At 46.4% G+C, this 19,324-nt stretch overlaps 1 protein-coding gene across 1 annotated transcript in view; it reads right to left on the bottom strand.

The window, feature by feature from the left end:
* Positions 1-654: 654 nt before the first annotated feature.
* LOC309417811 (poly(rC)-binding protein 3-like) overlaps positions 655-19,324 on the bottom strand; it is a gene marked incomplete at its 3' end in the record, with an annotated part of 59,050 nt that continues 40,380 nt past the window's right edge. The window contains exons 8-12 of the mRNA XM_082015376.1: positions 18,526-18,567; positions 17,939-18,014; positions 16,065-16,117; positions 6,871-7,040; positions 655-1,003 (exon numbers count right to left, since the gene is read on the bottom strand). Of these exons, the coding sequence (XP_081871502.1) occupies positions 655-1,003; positions 6,871-7,040; positions 16,065-16,117; positions 17,939-18,014; positions 18,526-18,567 (690 nt within the window). The remainder of the gene's footprint in view (positions 1,004-6,870; positions 7,041-16,064; positions 16,118-17,938; positions 18,015-18,525; positions 18,568-19,324) is intronic.

Consider the following 19,324-nt stretch of genomic DNA (forward strand, 5'->3'; position numbering starts at 1 on the left):
CGGTTTTTTCCTCGTTGCCTTCCAATGGTTTTAATTTAAGGAGATTTTCTCGGGCCAGAAAGCTTCGTGCGCTTGCACGCGGCTGTCGTGCCGGGTAGCTCTGTTAGCTGAGCGGAACGACGGCGGGGGCCAGCACTCCGGTGGGATTTCGGGGCCCTAGCAGTCGGCGAAGTGCCAGGTTTAGGGGCTCTAGCAATAGACAAAAATATCAGCGGTGCCGACCTGCCGTAGGAAATCGTTCTGCGGTTGGAGGGCTCCCTTCAGGTGGATATAACTGTACCTATATGCCAGGCAGCATTGCCGGGGCACGACCCGGCCGCCCAAATTTTGCCTCGTTTACGTTTTTTCCTTCCCGCCGGGCGCGCCCGTGCCGGGGCGGGGGCACCCTGCCGCCCTGCGGGGCCAGCCCCGGCGGAGGGCCGGCGTTTCGGGGGGGGGAAGGCCCCGGGTTGGCGCCCGCCCGCTGTTGGAACTGGTTGGTAGGTGGTTGCCCGGGTGTTAGTGGCGATGGAGAGCGGAAGACGACTCGAGCCGGCAACAGGTAACGCTAGCCATTTAACAGAAAGTGAGAGGTGCCGTACTGTTTCCTCGGTAACTAGGATCTACCGCCGACTCTCGGCAGAGCTGGCAAAGCTTGCATTGTGTCTCATCCCTTCAATATGGAGCAAACTTCTGGCGGTCAGATTTCTTAACCCCGCTCGTCGAAGGAATTTTGGCAGTGTAAGCGGACAAACTCCCCGTGGCCCCCGCGGCGGCCGCGGCATTTAGTGCCAGGAGTGGGACAGTTTTCATGCCAAGCAGACTGGAGACAGGAACGGCATAGTGGGTGGTTGGCAGAGTTGGTAGGGGAGGGGGGGTACTGACGGTGACGGCGGAGGCGGCCGCCAGCACGGCCATGGAGGTGGGGGTGGAGGTAGGGGTGGCAGACTGAGAGAGGTTCATGTTGAGGTCAACAGGGGTCGTGACGGAAGCGGTCTGGGTGCTGACTTTAGCCATCTCTAAGCTGCAAACGAAGAGAGGAAGAGGAACAAACAGGTTGGGAGGGTCCAGCCAGGGCGGCGGGGCCGGGAGGAGGAGGAGGAGGAGAAGGAGGAGGAGGAGGAGGAAGGGACGGAGGGACAGCAACCACGAAAGGGCAGGATTAGATCGGTGGACGAGGGGGACAGACGAGAGGGAGGGAGGGGGGGAGAGAGAGAAAAAAAGGGAAAATGAGGGTCAAAGGAGGAACATGTTATGTGTTAAAGAAGAGAATTAACAAAAGGGTTTTTCATGATTCGATGGCGAAAACATTACTGAGAGTCTACGGTTCTTTCCAAAAAAAAAGAAAAAAAAAAAGGAAAAGAAAAAGACGTTGGGGGGTGTTGCTAGTTCATTTTACATACGAAAAAAGAAATCTAAGGAATGCAGGTAATGGCAAAAAGATGGAAAAACAAAACTTAAAAGAAAACTTAAAATAACTATGAAGTTTACTCCCCAGCACTGATATGGTGAATTTTGCTTTTCAAAATGACGGTATTTTTGAAAGGGGGACGCGGGGGTTTTTGGTAATTTTTTCAATTTGTCAATTTTGTGGCGGAAATGGTACCTTTTGTCATTTTGCTAGGATGAGAGCAGACAGCAATGATTAGCTGCTTCTATCTAAGGCATAAATTTTTGGTTTTGGGTTTTTTTTTTTTAGAAAGTTAGTTTTTCATTTCATTCATTGTGAGGTGAATGTGCATTTTTCATATAAAACAAACCTGATTAGCCAGTGTGTTCGCTTCAATTTGTACTTTCCCCAGACTTTTTTTTTTTTTTAATCGCAACAAAATATTTATGCAATCTAATTACAAAGAAATTAGGAAAAAGGACGACTGAAAAACACCCCGGCTTCCAGCAGCGGTATCCTTTCTGAGCTTGTGGCAGTGGTTTACAGCGAAGATACAAGAGCTCACCAGCTGACGCACAAGGTACTACATGGATACAACACATGTGTCATCAGACGGACCCCGCCAGCAGGAGGAGGTTCAGACTGGCCCGACCTCCGAGCCCACGGCAGTGACGGGCTCTTTGGAGGATGTAGCTACCAAACCCCTCTGGCTTTTGTCTAACCCCACCCACCGGCAGGCAAGATGGGCTCGGCCCATGCACTTGGGCTTTTCCGTTACATTTTTACACATTAAAATACAGCAATTCCAAGGACGCGTTGTTTTTTTCAGATGACAAAATGTTTACCTCGAGAAATCCTGCCTTTGCCGCGTGTTTTTTGCAGCTTGTGCGCTGCGTTTTGGGTCAGCAAACAACCGAAATAAATACCGATTTCAGGATGCACTTTGAGCGTGACCAGCTGGCAGGTACGGCGGCCCAGCACATGAATGGGACTACGGGTTAGAAAATCTTTGCTACCTACAGTTACACATGTCTTAATTCCAAGTTTGGGGTTTGTTTTTTTTTTTTTCAGTCCTCACTAACTTGTCAGGCTCCTGGGCTTTCTCCCGAGGCGAGCGGAGGAGCTGCAGCAGCGTCTGCCCGCCGGAGCGGAGTGCCCCGAGCGACCGGCCGGCTGAGCAGAGGACCTGCCGCTTTCTTATCAAGTCCCACCGGGCCCGGGGGAACTGCCCACTGCAGGCTTCGTGCTGGTTCCCCTTGGCATGCAGGCTGAGAGAGCAGCTGTAGCCAAGCTCCTTACCCGGGACGCGGGAGGGCAGCACGGTCGCCCTACTCGGGGCTTGGGAGAGCCTCGCTTTTCCTCACCTTAAGCTTACGTGCAGTTTTGAGAGTTACAGCCCCTGGTCTGTTCGCGGCCGGAGAAGGGCAACGACCAGAAGGCCGGCCCGCTTTGCGCAAGGGTGAGGATGCAAGCGATGGACCGGTGCTGAATAGGGGATGGGGACGTCGGACTAAAGCTTCCCAAAACGCTGCTGCTGGAGGCGAGTCTAAAGGATGCCTGAAGCGGGTCTGAGCCAGGGAGAGGAGAGTGGGGGAGAGAGGGAAACGCTTGAGCACCGAGCTCCTCTCTTCCCCGCAAAAGAAAAGAGGGCTTTTGGAGTCTTAACTCCCCGTCAGCTTTTGCTGGGAAGTTGGAAGGCGCACGGCTTCTCTGAGGGGCTGGGAGGGGAGGAGGGCAAGTGCATGAAATATGGACCCATCTGTAGGAGGTGGAGCTCTGGTTTTCCTTCCCTGGGGTGTTTATCTGACCCCATGGATGAGCGTATCAGAATTTTTCTAACCCTCGCTGCAGAGCTGTCCTTTGCAGAGAGAAGAGCATCCTCGTGCTGTTAGCAGCGCTACTTGCAACCTACTCACACAGTGGGGTTTACATCAAGAATACTGAACCATTGGGTCCAACTCCAGGGTACCTCCTTGACTTGGGGTGTAGGAGTTAGTCACACAGTGATACCTTAACAGGTTTTGAAAAACTCAGTTTACACGGATTTTTTTTTTTTTTTTAATATTTCTAACTCAGTATTATTTTGGGAGGGAGGCACATAGAAAGATAATGCAGCACTCAGTGTTTCTGTGACTCCAAATTTGCCTACCTTGCATTTACCAAAAGCAAAAAAACCCTTACTGATACGGGGGGGTTATGAGCCCGAGCGTTTTCCTGCATCAGCAGGGAGAATGGATCCCACAGGCTAAACGCTGGCGTCGGTAGCAGCCACTCACGCTCCCTGTCTCCGGTGTACGCGCACAGGTACCATTAACGCTCTGATTTGCCCTGCTTCGCATTCATTACTGGTGGTGACGCATAGGGTGAAGGTACGTCAGGTTAGCGAGCAGCTGCCCTGCGAGAGCGGCCGTTTCCCAAACCAACTGTCGATGCAACAAAATGGAACGTGAAAGCGGATGAGGCAGCCTTCGTACAGAATTTCACGGTGCCAATTTTACGCTGTCCCTTCGAGGAACTACACTTTGTGAATATATACACCGAAGGCCGTGTCCTGCGTTACTCACAACTGGTGACAGGAATAAAGCTCGAGCGTGGCTTTGGCGGTTCTTTAGCTCTGTGAACGAACCGCGCATCGAAACGGCAGTAAAACGTGTCTTCAGGAAACTGCTCTTCAACAAGGAGAAAGTGCTGCTGGCTACAATTCATTTACAATCCAAAGTCAAATATTACACGGGAAATCTAAACTGCTGTTCATTCTTAATAAAAGCTAGAAGGTGGAATCGGATAATGAAAATCCAGTTACTACAATGGAGACCGGTTAAGAGACAGAAGATTTTACAGGAACAAAAGACACTTCTACTGCAAACAAACTGGGACATGTTCTACTCGTACAGAGGCCAGCGCTCGGGTGATCAATACAGAACCAATCCAATACCTCAGAAAGATTTAAATCTCTGTCTTGATATTGTATCAGTGTATTTATATATCTATAATTTGGAGTATATTATGTACACACTCAACACCAGATTGCAATAAGAATCTTAAAACAACTTGATAAATTATTCTATAGATGGCAACTTTGGTTGGAGGGCAGTTTAAAGATACACACAGATTGTGTCAGGAATATAGCTGTTTTTTCCTCACATCCTATGCTGCTGTGAGACATTGACTTTTGCAGAAATATTGGCCCTGGAAACCAAATCCACGGGAATGACAGATCTTGTGGGGAGAGAAAAAAAAAGTCTGCCTTACCCTGAATGCTTATATGGCTTTTGGTTATTGTAATTATTATTTTGACATACCAGGCTACATCTTGGGCTGCCTGGGTACAGTACTCAGCTCTTCCCCAACACCGTTTATTTCATGCCAACATCTTTAGAAGAACCAGCAGTACTTGTGGCAGGTTTAGGATGCGACAAACACTGAAATTGGCTCCCAGTGTGCACAGGCAGCAGTACCCTAGAGCTGCCTCTCAAAAACCTGCCCAAGCACCTAACGCCAGCTAAAGCAAACCTCCCTCTTGCCAGAAAGTTTCTCAGTTTTCCCTCCAGTGCGACTGGGAACTAGCACTGCTGCTGCGGTGGCACCTAACTGGACAGGAATTTCTCTTGTGAAAGGAGAAATCTGGAACAGTGTCACTTTTTAAAACGAAAAAGCCACCTTAGTGTCCTATGGTACCTTACAGCTTAATTTATTATACGTTACTTTAAGAGTCTTCATTTACAAATGAAGTCACTTCATCTAAATACAGTTTCAACACATGATACATAATAATATATGATGGTTTATTGTAGATGATGGTAACAAATGACTTCTATCTAGAAATTTAACAGGAAGAAAGCATCTTGTTTCTGGTTTCACAGGGTATAGATAGAGTATCCATGGTATATGACTGCTGAGAAGTTTTCTTCTTTGCAAAAGTATGTTAAAAGACCTCATATATATCCCATTCCATCGAAAGAATCATTAAACAGTAATAAACAGAAGTGTGAGAGTTCACAGGCTTTTCTAAAGTGAGTCACAGAGGTTTGTTCACTAGAGTTTCTGCCTCTGGTGAGCAGCTCACTGCAACTCCGTTAATAAGTACATTATTTTATTTGCATGCTTTAGCTGTCTTGAAGATCTTAATTTGTTATCTTCTGAGATCCAGATGCATGCCATATGGTGTTTGTGCAACTAAAAATGAAGGGGTCTATTCTCGTCTCGTTGTGTGGGGAATCCCTGAACACCAAGAGAAGAACATATCCTTAAGGGTTAAAGGAGGGAACACATTTTTATTTGATTACAGGGCTTATGGAAGTGACTTATATTTGCTACAAAGAATATAAATCTGTATAAAGATTATAAATCTGTATAAATAAAGATCTGTAGGTTGTTTTCGGATTCTGGAAACGGCTTATCTTAGGCTTCATAATGCCACCCCTGAATATAGCTTTCCCTAGGAAACTACTTTCAAACTGAATTATAAAAAGTAATTTTTGTCTGCTGTAACACAGAGCTGCACAAACATCCTTTCCCTCCGTTACGACATTTGCAGTGGGGCACTACAGAACTGGGCTGGAGAGGGGGCTGGACCATAGGAAGCTGTAGACCTACTATGACCACAGCCCTCCATACAAATCACATACTTTCTACTACCCTAAGAGCAAACATAGTTAAACACAAAGCTTGATTCTTATCACAGTGGTGTTTTTTTTTGGGGGGAGAAAAGGAAAAGAAAAAGCAGCAATAAAATACATAGATACTCCCCCTCCCCACAATATATTGCCTCCGTCCACCACTTACAAGTAGATCTACGAGACAGCACTATATCCATTGCACGTCCTTCTCAGGATCATTGCGAGTAAAGGTGGTATCAATTTTAATATTTTTCTAAATAATCATATCAAAACTGATAGAGACTTAAGCAGTCGCAATGGTTTAGCTAAACAGCCAGCGCTTTCACTAATTCTGGCAGAGAGAAGTGGAGAAGGCGATAGTCTCACCCGGTCTCATTAGGGAGGGTTTTTTACAAATTTGTGATGCTGTCTCTGAGAAATAAATCCCGTGCCTCTTTAGCAACCAAATGTCAGTTTAATATCAACTCTGAGTGGCAATTTCCACCTAGTAAATTAAATCTGGTTTGCAATCTGTTTCACTATATTTGCCATTTAGGATAGTAAAATGGGTCCGTGAAAAGTATTGTCTTCTAAAGAATTTATGACTGTAATTTAATTTATCTGCCTATATTTTAAGTGGATGCCAATGTGAATATTCAGTTTTTTGAGCTTTTGTCATTCAGCATGTACCTGGAATTGCACCAGATTAAGCTGCTTTCCATATAAACCAACAGCAAACAGAGGTTCTAATGATACAGGCCTTACAAAACATTAGGAATTGAACAATACTATGCAAAATGAACTCTGCAAAGCAACTTGCTGGATCTATCCAGGACAGACATTTGCTGGAGAGCAGGCAGAGCAATCTCGCAGAAGCATTTATCACTTACAAAGCAAACTTACCTTGCATTAATGAGGTACTGTGCTAAGCTGATGTTTGCAGGGGATCCCGTGATTGTAACTTGTCGTTCTGCGGAGCCTTCTGTGGCATTAGCAATCTTGATCTGCGCTCCTGACATCTGCCTGATTTCATTTATCTTACTGCCTTGTCTGCCAATAATGCAGCCTATTAACTGGAGCGGGACAAAGACTGAGATTAGTGCCACAGACACAAGCAAAACCCACTTAACTGCAATTTGTAGTATTGCTAAAAACATGGTTATGAAAAGCTCAGTATCAAAACAAAAGATTTTTGCTGTGCTGTTTGGAAAGAGTAACTAGCCCAGTCTATTGGCTCTATGGTCATACGTCTCTACATCAAGTTTCGCTGCGACGTGGTTATCAACTCAGTATCAGGTTACTTAGCTGTCTTCCGTGGCAGAAAATGACAGCGTGCCACGGTGCCGACAAATACAAAACACAGCCCAGCCTGACTTGCCAGTGGCAGCAGCAAGCCAGGAGCAGCAGCTGGAAGTCAGGCTGACCATCCAAAGCTGCCATGCGGCTTTGCACCGTTCCGGTGCAAAATCACTGCGTCTGCTGGTCCTAGACCTCCCTGGGCACACGTGGTCCTCGCTTGGCTACTAAAGTCAGTGGGATTTACAGCTCTGTACCTGCAGGCAGAAGCAGGCGTAGGAAGAGACTGAAATGTGTCTGCGTTCCTTTACAGAAACTTACCAAAACTTGTATTTCGTGAATAAAACCGAGCCGGGGGGGGGGGGGGGGGGTGTCCCTAGGTCCCCTCAATTATTCGGGTAAAATCGCACCGGTATTATCTTCAATGAGCAGTGTTTTAAAGGTTGTTTACATGCTCTTGGTGGAGTCACAAGCTTTTGGAAGCTGTGTGCAAGACCTCGAGAAAGCATTTAGCAGCACAGGTAACTGCTGCAGCCCGGGCGGGGAGGCTGGCAGCTGCACCGGGGCACGGCTCCTCCGGCACAGGTAGCCCCCAAAAGCAACTGGGCACCAAGCAGGCAGCTGAGGCTGAGATGTTTTGGCTTCTGTAAGGGTGAGGAGGGGGACGTCTGCTTTGTGTTAAGGAAGGATGGGTGCTAAGTAAGTACCTCAGCAATGCCCCGAACCAGGAGAAAATGGAAACTTCGCTCTGCAGTTACCGTTGACACTGGGATGACGTTACCAGCTTGGCAGAAGGACGTGCCAAGATGCAGGTTGCCTTCCCCTCCCACCTTCCCACTGCTTCAGGCCCTGACGCGCTAACGTCATCTCCGTTACTGTAGTATTTGCAGTATCTTGCCGGAAACAGACTCGCGCTGCCCAGACCGTTTACCAAAAGGACACCTCCCGCCCCGCGCCAGCACAACCCTTGCTTCGGGCTCAGTGACGAGCAGAAAGCCAAAGCGGGTACCCGAGCGGCTGAAACAGAATGAGTGCGAGAGAAGGGGTTCCCCCCGCCCCCGCGGGGGAAAAAGACGGGGTTTCAGGAAACACAGACAGGATTTCCCGTCCTGCTCAAACAGGAGGGCTCGCTGAGCTTCTCCGTCCTTATCCCAAGGACCTATGTGTGCGGCTGCGTGCGCCAGCGCAGAGGACCTACGTGAGCTTCAGCAGGAAGCCTCCAGCCTGTCTCTGCATACGCTGGCTGTCAGCAGCACAGGGATCCCTAAGCATCCTCCTTCTACGCCTCAGTCTCGCTGGCCTCCGCGGTCTGCAGGTCCCGAGGGTGAAGGAGGGTGCCCAGAGCGCAGGTGGTAGCACCAGTGCCAGCCAGTGGTGGGGCTTGGTTTTCACCAGTGTGTGCCATCGGTGTGAGGGAAGCAAAGGCAGTCCCACCAGCGCACCGCTGGACAGCAAAACTGGCAGCACTAGATCCACTCTTAATATTAAAACCTGGTGACAGACTTTCATAATTTTGTTCCTGTGAATCACTGGCATGCCATACTGTAGCTACAATTTACCTAAATCTGGTCAGGAGTGTTCACTACTGCAGAAGCAGAATGGAGCATGGAGGGGGAACAACCCTGAGTCATCTTTACTTGACTGCTATCCAGAGTTTTCACTGAGATATGGGAATGGCTTGGGAAGGCCACCAGGAGTGGAGGCTGTCAGTATTTGCCACAACCAGGGTCTAATTGTTTTTGAGATGATGGTCTTGAAGTAACTGGTCAAGACTCCGTCTGTTGCTACCGATGTTCTTATGAAACAGCGACCAGATTTAGGCTCTGTGAAGCAGCTGTTATGATGCCTATCACATCTTCAGATTCCTCTGATACTTGTCTCCCAACGTGCAGATCTGAATATGCTTCTGGTTGCTTTAATAATTATGTCCTAAGTGTGAACAGAAAAATATAGACCGTACATACTCCCTCTGTCTCTCCAAAGCAGAAGGGTGGAAATCTGATAAAATTACTTGGTGTAAAAAACATGCAAAAATATTAAAAAATGTATTATTTAGAAGAATTTCAAGCAGACCAGTTTGCAGGTGTGGTTGTCATTGTGGCATTCAAAAGAGAGGAACCGTATGGGACTGCTGGTTCTTCAGGCACACTGTGAGCGCACCGCAGTCTTACTTGTCTAGTGTACCAGCTCTGAGAAGGCACTTGCTGGGTCACTTGGGAACCTGCCACTTGTATGTGCTGGGGGTCCTCCAAAGACACTTGCAACCCGGGTGGGTCAGCAGAAAGAATCTGCAGTCTTCTACCTGCCTTATTGTTGGGTAGCGAGGATTCAGTCCAGACTGGTCAAGGAGGTTGTGGTGATGCAAGCATCTGGAAGAGAGGTTTCAGTAACCTGTGGTCTGAAGCTCTCCAAAGTCATCCTTTGTTGCTGTGACAATGGGCTGCTTGAACACGCTCTGCCAGCCGCGTCACGCCCTGTGGCTCACACAGGATGCACGTCTGCATTTGCCACACAGGAAGGACAGTGGTGCTGGGGTGCTCCTCCCATTACGTATTACTTATGCTGAAATTTGTGCAGTATCTGAATAATCAAGAGCTGATGATGGGTTCTGGAAGAAGTTCAAGGGAGTGCTTTTCATCTACAAAGCTGTGACCAATCAGGCCATGGACATTGGGTTTTACATAAAAACACCTGTCCTGCCTTGCTTTGAGATGAGTCCATGACAAATCGCATCCAAACACGGATCTCTTTTCAAGACCGACCTTTCTGACGCCGTCAGCTGATCCCCTGCCGTTCTGTAGCTGGCCATTTCACGTGATTTGGCAGGCTATGTGTAATGCAGTCCCACAAAGTCCCTCGCCACAAAAACAAGCTTCCCCCGACTTTGAAAGTTTCTACCTTGCATGCAATGCTGTGTGTTTCACAGACACGGGTTTGCTGCTTTTCCAAGCTCAGTAGACAGAGCTAGGGAATGCGGAAGACAATAAACAGGCAGCTGTTTTCAAGGACTTCAGGTGCTGCATTATTTTTGATGCTCACCTGCTTGCTCAACATAGAGTGAGCCTTACTCTCACTAACGGGAGAATAAATCAAGAGGAAGTTCTGCAGAAATCAAGTGATAAAGCTGGCTCATGTGAGAGGGGAGCCAAGCTCACTATGGAGTATACCAAGCCTACTATGCACTGGACTATACTACTATAAATATATATATATATGATATACACATAAAACCACGCACACCTATATATATGTATGTATATGCATATACATTTTAACTCTCTCAAGACTTGAGCGGAACAGCTCAGATCAGATGTACACCTAGCCCAGCAGCCTGTCTCTTCACTGTGGCAGTAGTAGTATCCTTACTGAAAAAGGATAAAACCAGTGTGAGATATAAAACAAAGTTGCTGCTTGTGTCCCAAATTCCCACCTAAGGCTTGGACACTACTCGAGCAGCAGATGGTGTCTCTACCTTTGTGCTCAATAGTCCACATGTCCAACAATTTGCTCTTGAACCGGTTTCTCCTGCTGCGGCCTGAGAAGGACTACAGCAGTGGCCTGCAGAGCTTGCTCGTGTGTTGTGTGCAAGTATCACCTCAAAATTTCAGCTGATGGTCCCTCCTTCTTGTACTGTGAGGACCAAGGGAAAACTGTTCCCCTTTCACTTTCTATACACCGCATCTGATCTGTCTTCCCCACCTTGGTGTACCTCATTTGTCCTCGTGGCAATTGCCACCCCCCCTCCCACCCCCAATACGATCCCTAAAACAAGGACTCTGCTTTTTGACTTTTTCTACTTTTGCTCTGTCCTTCAGGAAAGTTCTGCTGGTAACAATGTAAACGGGACTGAATCAGGAGTCTGGACTCTTAAAAGGAGGGACTGGAAGGTCTACTTTTGGGTCCTCCTGCCCCAAACTCGATGCCAATAGTTTCTCCCAACATGCTATGCCATCTCTGGTTCAGGTCCCTCTCTTCCATTTTTTTTTCTTCCCCATAATGCTAAATATAAATGCTAAATATATATTTTTCTCCATAATGCTACAGTAACTGACAGAACCTAATAATAACAGCTTGGTGCTGAATGTTTCTTACTGCCTTGTTCCTTTATGTCCATCACACTTCATTACTTCTCTGGAGCACTAGGAGCAACCAGACTTTTAGATTTTGGTTTATTATCCAAGTCCAATGCTGTAGACTATTGCTTGTCACAGGAAGCAGCATTGAGATCTCCTTTTTTTTAATATTGATAAAAAATCAGATTCTTTTCTTATAATGAATGTATTGCTGGGTCAAAGAAGTAGCCTCTGCAACTTGATACGTGCTGCCCAGAGCAGAGGGGTTGACCATACCTGTCCACAGGTGCATGTGGTTCCCCTTGGTGCCCCACTGCCAACCCAAAGCAAGTCCATTGGCTTTGGCAAAGCCTCTGCATTCCTTGAGCAAGCAGGTGCTTGTCTTGAAGGAGATTCTTCAATTGCTTTTCATAAAGATATAGGACTTCTTAGTTCCAGGTTTGGGTGGGGTTTTTTCAGTTAGAAATGGTAGAGGCAGAGTCCTCTATAGGGAGAAATAATCTCCTGAGGTATGATGACAATTCTTTATAGAGTTAATGCAGAGCCTGGAAAAAGATGCTTAAATACTCTATGCCGCTTAAAAAACAGTACTATGACTACTACTAATGATGATAAACTTCACTTTCCTTGCCAGGATAATGCAAAATCTGGACTAAAATAATTTCACAGGCTTTGCAAGAAGGCATACAGAAAACTGAGAAAACATATTCAGAAATTCACCCTTCTTATTACTTTTTTTGTAACCCAAATGACTGAAGATTTGTGTGCAATTTATTTAGGGCGCAACAGCAGTTCCCATCCTGTTCCCTGAAGGGAGCAGTAGGTGGTTCTGGGGGAATTACTTTTAATGCTAAATGGTGCCTCGTTCCACCAAAGGTCTCACTTTGCTTCTGATAGATATTAAGCTTGTGAAGAAATCTCTACTGATTCTTGAGCTCAGCTGGATAGATCTACTTGAGGAATCAATTGCTATTTTCTTAGATAAGGAGAGACAAAAATGTGCGAACATACAAGAAATTAGAAAAATTACTTTTTTTTAATAACACGTCCCCTTAAACACTGCTTATTGACAGAATCTGGTTAATTCTCTACTTTTGCTCTGGGCATTATTTCTCTATTACATGGGAGGCTCTCAGCAGTCAGGTAAATTTATTGAGGTTCAATTCACAGGTCCCTTGCCTTCAGTAGAAGCGCTTTGACTTACACTACCGCAGGACCTTTCCAAGTATGTCTTGTGTGGATTATTAAGTCTTTGCCTAACCATTGCTTTTAAACCCTCTCATACAACTGGAAAGTTTCTAAGCCAGGAAGGACTTAGCCACCAGCTTAGTTTTATAATACCATGGTACTTGTTCCCAGGGCTTTTCTGGAAGAGGGATTTTCCCAATCTGGGGCTGTAGGGAGGGCAAGGTGCACTTCTCCTGTAACGTGGAGGTGGTGGGTGGCCTTGCTGGAAGTCACAGCTGGGGTCGGGCACTGCCCTAACCTTCTGCTTAAGGGCTTGCACTGATTCTCCTTCCCTGCAGGTGATGGATTGGGGATCTGGAAAGATGAGAGCTCAGTCCCCGCAGTGACCGCCGGTGCAAGTGCCATGCAGACCTCCCTGGAGCACCACCTGGAGCCGATGCTGCAGTCCATGGTGGGCTGCTCCAAAAGCATTTTGCACACATGGGTCTCCCTCCGTGGTTTGCAGGAAAGTACTTCTGGCTCCATGGGAAAATAAAGGCAGTTCTTCAGTATGCCATTTCCAACTTGCATGGATAGACGTTTCTGTTTCTATGGAGTATTCATCAGATTTACATCTTTCTTAAAATGTTCTTTGTGTTTTCTGAGGAAATTGTTTTCCTGTTACTTGCCTCTGCCTGTCTCTCCCACATATATGCAAAATATGCATAATTTTTAATGAAACAGGATTTTTTAATTATTGGTCTGTTCATTTACTCTCAATTGCCACTTCAGGAGATTGGATCATGAAATATTAAGAAAGACATCTGTTATCTGTGCCCAAACAGCTACATCCAGTGATACCATCCCTTCCGTTCCCCTCAGGACCTGCCACTTTTAGGCCACTTTATTGTGGGACTTGTGTAAACACGCTTATCTTCTGTAATGTAGCAGAATAAGGCCAGGCAAGATCCCAGCAAGGAATGAAAGACAAACAAATGCCCCTATAAGAGGTTTTGATGAGGAAAAGGAAACACTAGATAAGGATCAAAGTGACTTCTGAAAGGGACCTGGAGAAATGTCCCCTCTGTTCTCTTTTTGGAGATACCCAGAAGTTATGAGAAAGCCTAGAAAGGCAAATCATCTGAATTCACTATTTGCAGAGGAAGCCTCAGCTATCTGAATTTGCTCCACCAGATCCTTACTGAGGCTTTGGCTTTTTGTGCTTATCACTATCTTGATTTTTAAAAATAAGTGTAGTACACATACAGATATACACTGACTCCTCTGGTAGCTGCAGAGCACATACACAGATATTTGCAAGCCTCATGTTCTTCTCACGCGTGCTGGACTTCGGCACACATAAGCACATACGTAAGAAAGCCGAGGGACTCATGCCGCAGAGGGGAGCTCTGGAGTCGGGACAGGCAGGGGACTGGCTGTGTGCAGCCTTGGGCTGTGCCACAGCCCCGTCCCAGGGTCTGCAGCCTCCTTCGCCTTCAACCAGATAAATAATCTCCATGCCACACCAACTGCCTGTCTGTCAAAACTGGCACTAGGAGATGCTCACTGGGAAAGCGAAGTCAAATTACCCACACCGGCTTTGTTGCACACCTGCTGTTGTCCCACCGCATCCCCTTTGCCCTCTCCTGCTCTGACCTCTTTCTGTGTGCAGCATCCGACTGATGTGGCACACGCAAAACACGGGTGCTGGCGCCTCCTCACCCGCTCCCTCTCTGTCCCATGTCTGTGTCTCCCTCATCTCTCCATTTTCGGCACCGAGCTGTCCAAAGAGCAGCCCTGATGCAGTGGTGATGGGGCCGTGGGACACTGGCATGCACAGTTCTGCTGAGAGATCCCCGGGACGGTACTCTCTCACCGCTGCAGCCCAAGGGCAGCCTGGCAGGATGCTGCTGACAGCCTGGGGTGCAGGCAGAGCAAATGTCTTGAGGAGATGCACAGGGGAAATGTTTTTCCTCCTACAAAATTCCCAAGCAGCCCCTGAAGCCCAACAGGACACAAGAGGTGCGTGCGCGCACACGCAGAGTGAACCACGGGAGCGCTGCGTCCTTTTGGTCCTTTAGTGCGCACCTTGACACCGTATGAACATCAGAACTCCCTTTCACCACCTGTAGAGCCCCTGTATGCTGCTGCTGAGCCTACCCCCATTTTGGCCTTGGTTTTGCTCCTTTAACAACAGCAAGACATGCACTGTGTAGCCAGAAAACCCTTCTGTTGGAAACAGCGTATGGATGCATGTTTGCTTCTCTGAAGATAGTGCTCAGCTGCAGCATTTCATACCTCCTAGACGAGAAACACATGTTTTATTTTAATTTTCTACTGCACTACAGGACACAAGGCCAACTTTCTTCCTCTCTTTCTCTGCTATGAACCCTGAAAGAAACGAAGTCAGAAGAGTGACCTTGGATTTATATCACTGATGGCAAGAACAACATCTGCCCAAAAGTAAGATTAAAAAATTTGCACTGTAAGGGTAAACAGGGTGTTCCCATAAAATTCTCAACATATAATAAATTGGGTTGTAAAGCAGGTACTGATAAATGAGCAGAGCATCTTTTAAGTAACAGTAAGTTTATGAAATCACAGTACTCATAAAAGATTTACCTTCGCTTCTTATTCTGTTTTTTTTTTTTTTTCTTACTGTAAATCATGGCCACTGCATTTAATAGGGCTAACTTAATTGTAAGTATCTCAAGCAATATAATTGCTATTTGTGATCTCACTCATGCTTGAAAGCTATTTTTAACTGGAGGGGAAATCTTCCATTTTCCAAGTGACTCATTTATAATGAAAACTGACTCCCCCACCCCTCCACTCCCCCGTTCTCAATGGAAGTGAATAAAATGGGACAGCATTTTTATATGACACGCAGCGTATCAGTTGGGCATTTTGAGGAGCTGTTTTAAGATTCAGCACCATATTGCTCACGGAGACTGGGCCTGTCGATCACAGCTGGTCCAGGGCTGCTGGAGTAGGAATGTTTTTAGCCCTTGTTTTTCAAACAGACCCTTATATTGCACCTTTTCATAGCTGAAGTAGGTTTTTTGCTCAGGAAAAATGCCGTCTCGGGTAAGTGCGGGGTGCAGCAGAGACTGGCACGGCCCGAGCCATTGTGGTGCGAGCTCTCCCACCCTCCCGGCATGGAGGACTCCAGCCCAACACGCAGCACGCGGGGCTGCACGCTCTTCCACCCCCTTTAACCCTCGCGCCGAGACTGCCCGTGCTAGCGCCCGGTAACTCGGCCAAGACCACTGCAAGCAGCAAGCACCCCGGCTTCAACGTAGCCGGTGAAGCGCGCCGGCACTGGCACCCTCCTGCAACTAACCCAGCACCGCTAGAGCCCTGGCACGAGAGGGGATGGTCACATCTCCTGCTCCTGTCTGGCACTTCAACAACCCCTAACACCCCCTCCCCAGCAGACTAAATGCTGTGTGGTTTATTTTGGGGACTAGCCTTCACAAATCGACCGAAGATGAGAGGTTTCCCCTCCGGCGGCAGAGGAGCGAGAGAAGAGAAAGTGCTACTGACTATTGGTCCACTTACATCATTGGGAATAGTAAGTTCATGGGAACTGGTTGGAGTAGTGGCATCCAGTCCTATTCAGGGGACAGAGGGAAAATGTTACGCCAGTCGTTTGCGAGAAGGGCAAGACACAGCAAATGATATTTTAAAGAAGGAAACATACAGAAAGAAGGGGGTCGGGGAGAAAGAGAGGAGCAAAGAAAAATAGAGATCTGCTAGCAAAACAGAAAAGAAAGCAAGAGATGCAAAACTCAGAGGGCTGGACTAATTTTAAATGAGTCTTGTTTTAATTAACCTTTAACCCACCAAAGCAACAAATGTCACATGAGATTCCGCAGAGTCATAAAAAGCTTCTAGAAAATTAAGGGTTTCCCCTAAAAATAGTCTCTGATAAACACATCAATTGAGAAATTAATGGATGGCTGAAATTGGACCTGTCTACCAGGAGTTCTAGAATGTGGAAAATGAAAGTGGAAGTCAAATGAACAATTAGCAGAACAAAATACATAGATATGAAAAAGAAAAAATATTAATTAAAATAAGGATGAGGAAACGAACCTAGGAAAATTTGGAAATTATATGTGGGATTAGTTGCTGAAAAAACTTTGGGAAGGGTAATTTTTGAAGGGAAATGTACAAAATACTCTAAGCTGCATACATTTGTTTGTAAATTGGGTGGACAAAAGGAAAATGCTCAGGAAAAATGGAATTACTGCTCTAACACACAGTAACATTACAGAAACATACATGTCTCAAATATAACCAGGAAAAGATTAAGGAGCAGCATGTTAATGACAAGAACAAGGAAAATATAAAGCTAGGAGAGGCAATTTAGTATTACTTGTAGATATTTTATCAGATACATCATGAAGAAACAAAAGTATATTTTGGATGTCATTTCTCTTTCTCTCCTTTTCTCTTTTTTTTGGTGGTACTATTATTATTATTATTATTGTCTATAAAGACATACCAAAAATGCTAATTTCCAACAAGAAAAGATGGAAAAGAAATACTCTTACAAAGAAGTGTTCACCTACATTTTACTTACATTTACATTCAATTAAGAGTTGCGTACGCTTATTTTACATTGAATATAAAGCAATTGAGTTGCTCACAAAATTTGATGTATGTGATAAAATGTTATTTGCCATACAAAGCATGTACCAGTACATATGTACTTCTGTTCTGTGAAGTTTTTAGATGCCAAGCATGTATGTAGTGAAATACAGTAAAAATGATTTATTGCAGGGTTAACTGACTTCTCACTCTTGAATAAAGAATTCAGCTTCAGCGTTAGTAAGTACGGACCACATTTGCAGTCCTTAATTTAGCTACATGCCCATGGCATTTTGTAGCTATATCTGCATATCTCGTAGGAAGAGAGGCACTTGTCCCAGCAGTGATGATTGCAGATGCTCTTAAGACATTTGGCTCTACAAGGAATTTGAGTTTCAGCGTCCCGTGATTTCTTTAATCAGTATTTCCGTACTGCGATTGCATACTGTTTTCCTATGTTTGCTTCTTTCTGAACCATGTTACTAAACTGGAAATTTGACAAAAGGCACACCCAAGTACTTCACTCGGGACCAGCTGGTACATACTGTATGGTCCATAATAACTTTACAAGGACTGAACAAAAGAAACTCAGGGCTTTTAGCCAATGGCACAAATGAAGCGGTTTTGATTAAATAAATGTAACAAACGAAGCACGTTTTAGTAATGATGAAAGGAACTGTAACAGAGGCACGGCGGGGGCGGGGGGAGAACAGAGATTAATGTGTAAAAACAGAAGGATCGCTGGTCATTGACCACATTTATTATTAAAATGATGTAATGACCACGGGAAACAAAGCTGTTAAGAAGAAGGACATCCCCAGGGGGTCATGGGTACGTACCAGGGAAACCAGGGGTGGTCTGCCCAAGGGGAGTAAAGGGGGGATGCTGCATAGCCAACTGGTGAAGCTTGGTCAACTGCAGGGCAGGATGGGAAATTAGAACTAACCAATCAAATGGAATTATTTCAGAGCAGAGAAACCATCTTACATGTTCTAAAACTGGATTAATTAAAATTATATTGGAAAATAAAAGGTTCAATCATTCATTCTAATCCACCGTAGAGAAAAAAAAAAAACAAACAACAACCCAAACTGGTTATAAATGACATCTCTACTGTTATTACATGTAATGCCTATTGTTAATATTAACTAATTACTGTAGAATTACATATTAAGAGAACTCAAATATATCACATGCAAAGAAAGACCAAGATAACTGTCATTTGTTCCTGGGCCATCGTACTTTCTAGCAATTATTACAAAATGTAAGAGATGCAGCTGAGCGAACACGTGGCTCTACTGTGTGTTGTTCAGGAAAGGTGTCCTTAGGACGTGTCTTTATTGCTAACCATAGAAAGCAAATGCTGCCCAGAACAAATAAGAGGGAGAGGAAGGAAAAGGGAGTAATTTACACGCGCAGGACTCACGTCTGGATGAGGGATGGCATACTGCCCCTGAATCGTGAACGCCTGAAAACAACAAGCACATTTAAGACACAGGTCAGTCAGGGGGAACAAGCTGCGCTCCTGTTTTCATCAGAAAAACTCCCCCCGGCTTCCCCGGCAAATGCTACCCGCATCGCTTTCAACGCTGAGCGAAGCTTAATTGTCCTGTGCTGCTTGATAACACTTGGCATGGGACAGGAATATCTTAGCTGGGCTGCCCGCACACCCCTTGCAAGCAGGGGATGCTGACTGCCACTGCTCAAGCTCTGGTCACCCCGGTCCTCAGGACCTCTCTTCAGCCCAGCTCCGTCTGCTGGAAGCAGAGCTGGGGACACCACGGGGGCTGAGGAGCATGGGGGGTGGCCCCTTCCCCTCCCTGCTGCCCCATCCACCCAATGCCACTGATGCACGTGGGGAGATGCTGATGCTGGGGCAGCAAGGATGGGGCAGACCCACCCGGGGGATGTCCAGCCCTGACATCCAACTCTTGACTGCTGTGTGCAGCTCTGAGCCACCTCCTTCTGGCTACTGATGCTAAACGCCAGCAACCGTGTGCCCTGGTGCACCCCACAGGACTCATGCCGCAGGCTGCCGTGCCAGCCGGTACGTGAGCACGCGTGCTGGACGGCAGCCTGTCCCGCAGTGCCGGGGTATGGGGCCAGCATGCTGGTCTGGAGATAGGAGCGCGATGGGGATTCCCAGTGTGGCGGTCTTATCTTCTGCAAGAAGCCAAATATCCCCCCTCCAAATCCAGCCTCTCTGCACCACAAGAGCAGTGCAA

Source organism: Phaethon aethereus (assembly GCF_964289735.1).
Source record: "Phaethon aethereus genome assembly, chromosome: 2".
In the NCBI taxonomy this organism is placed as follows: domain Eukaryota; kingdom Metazoa; phylum Chordata; class Aves; order Phaethontiformes; family Phaethontidae; genus Phaethon; species Phaethon aethereus.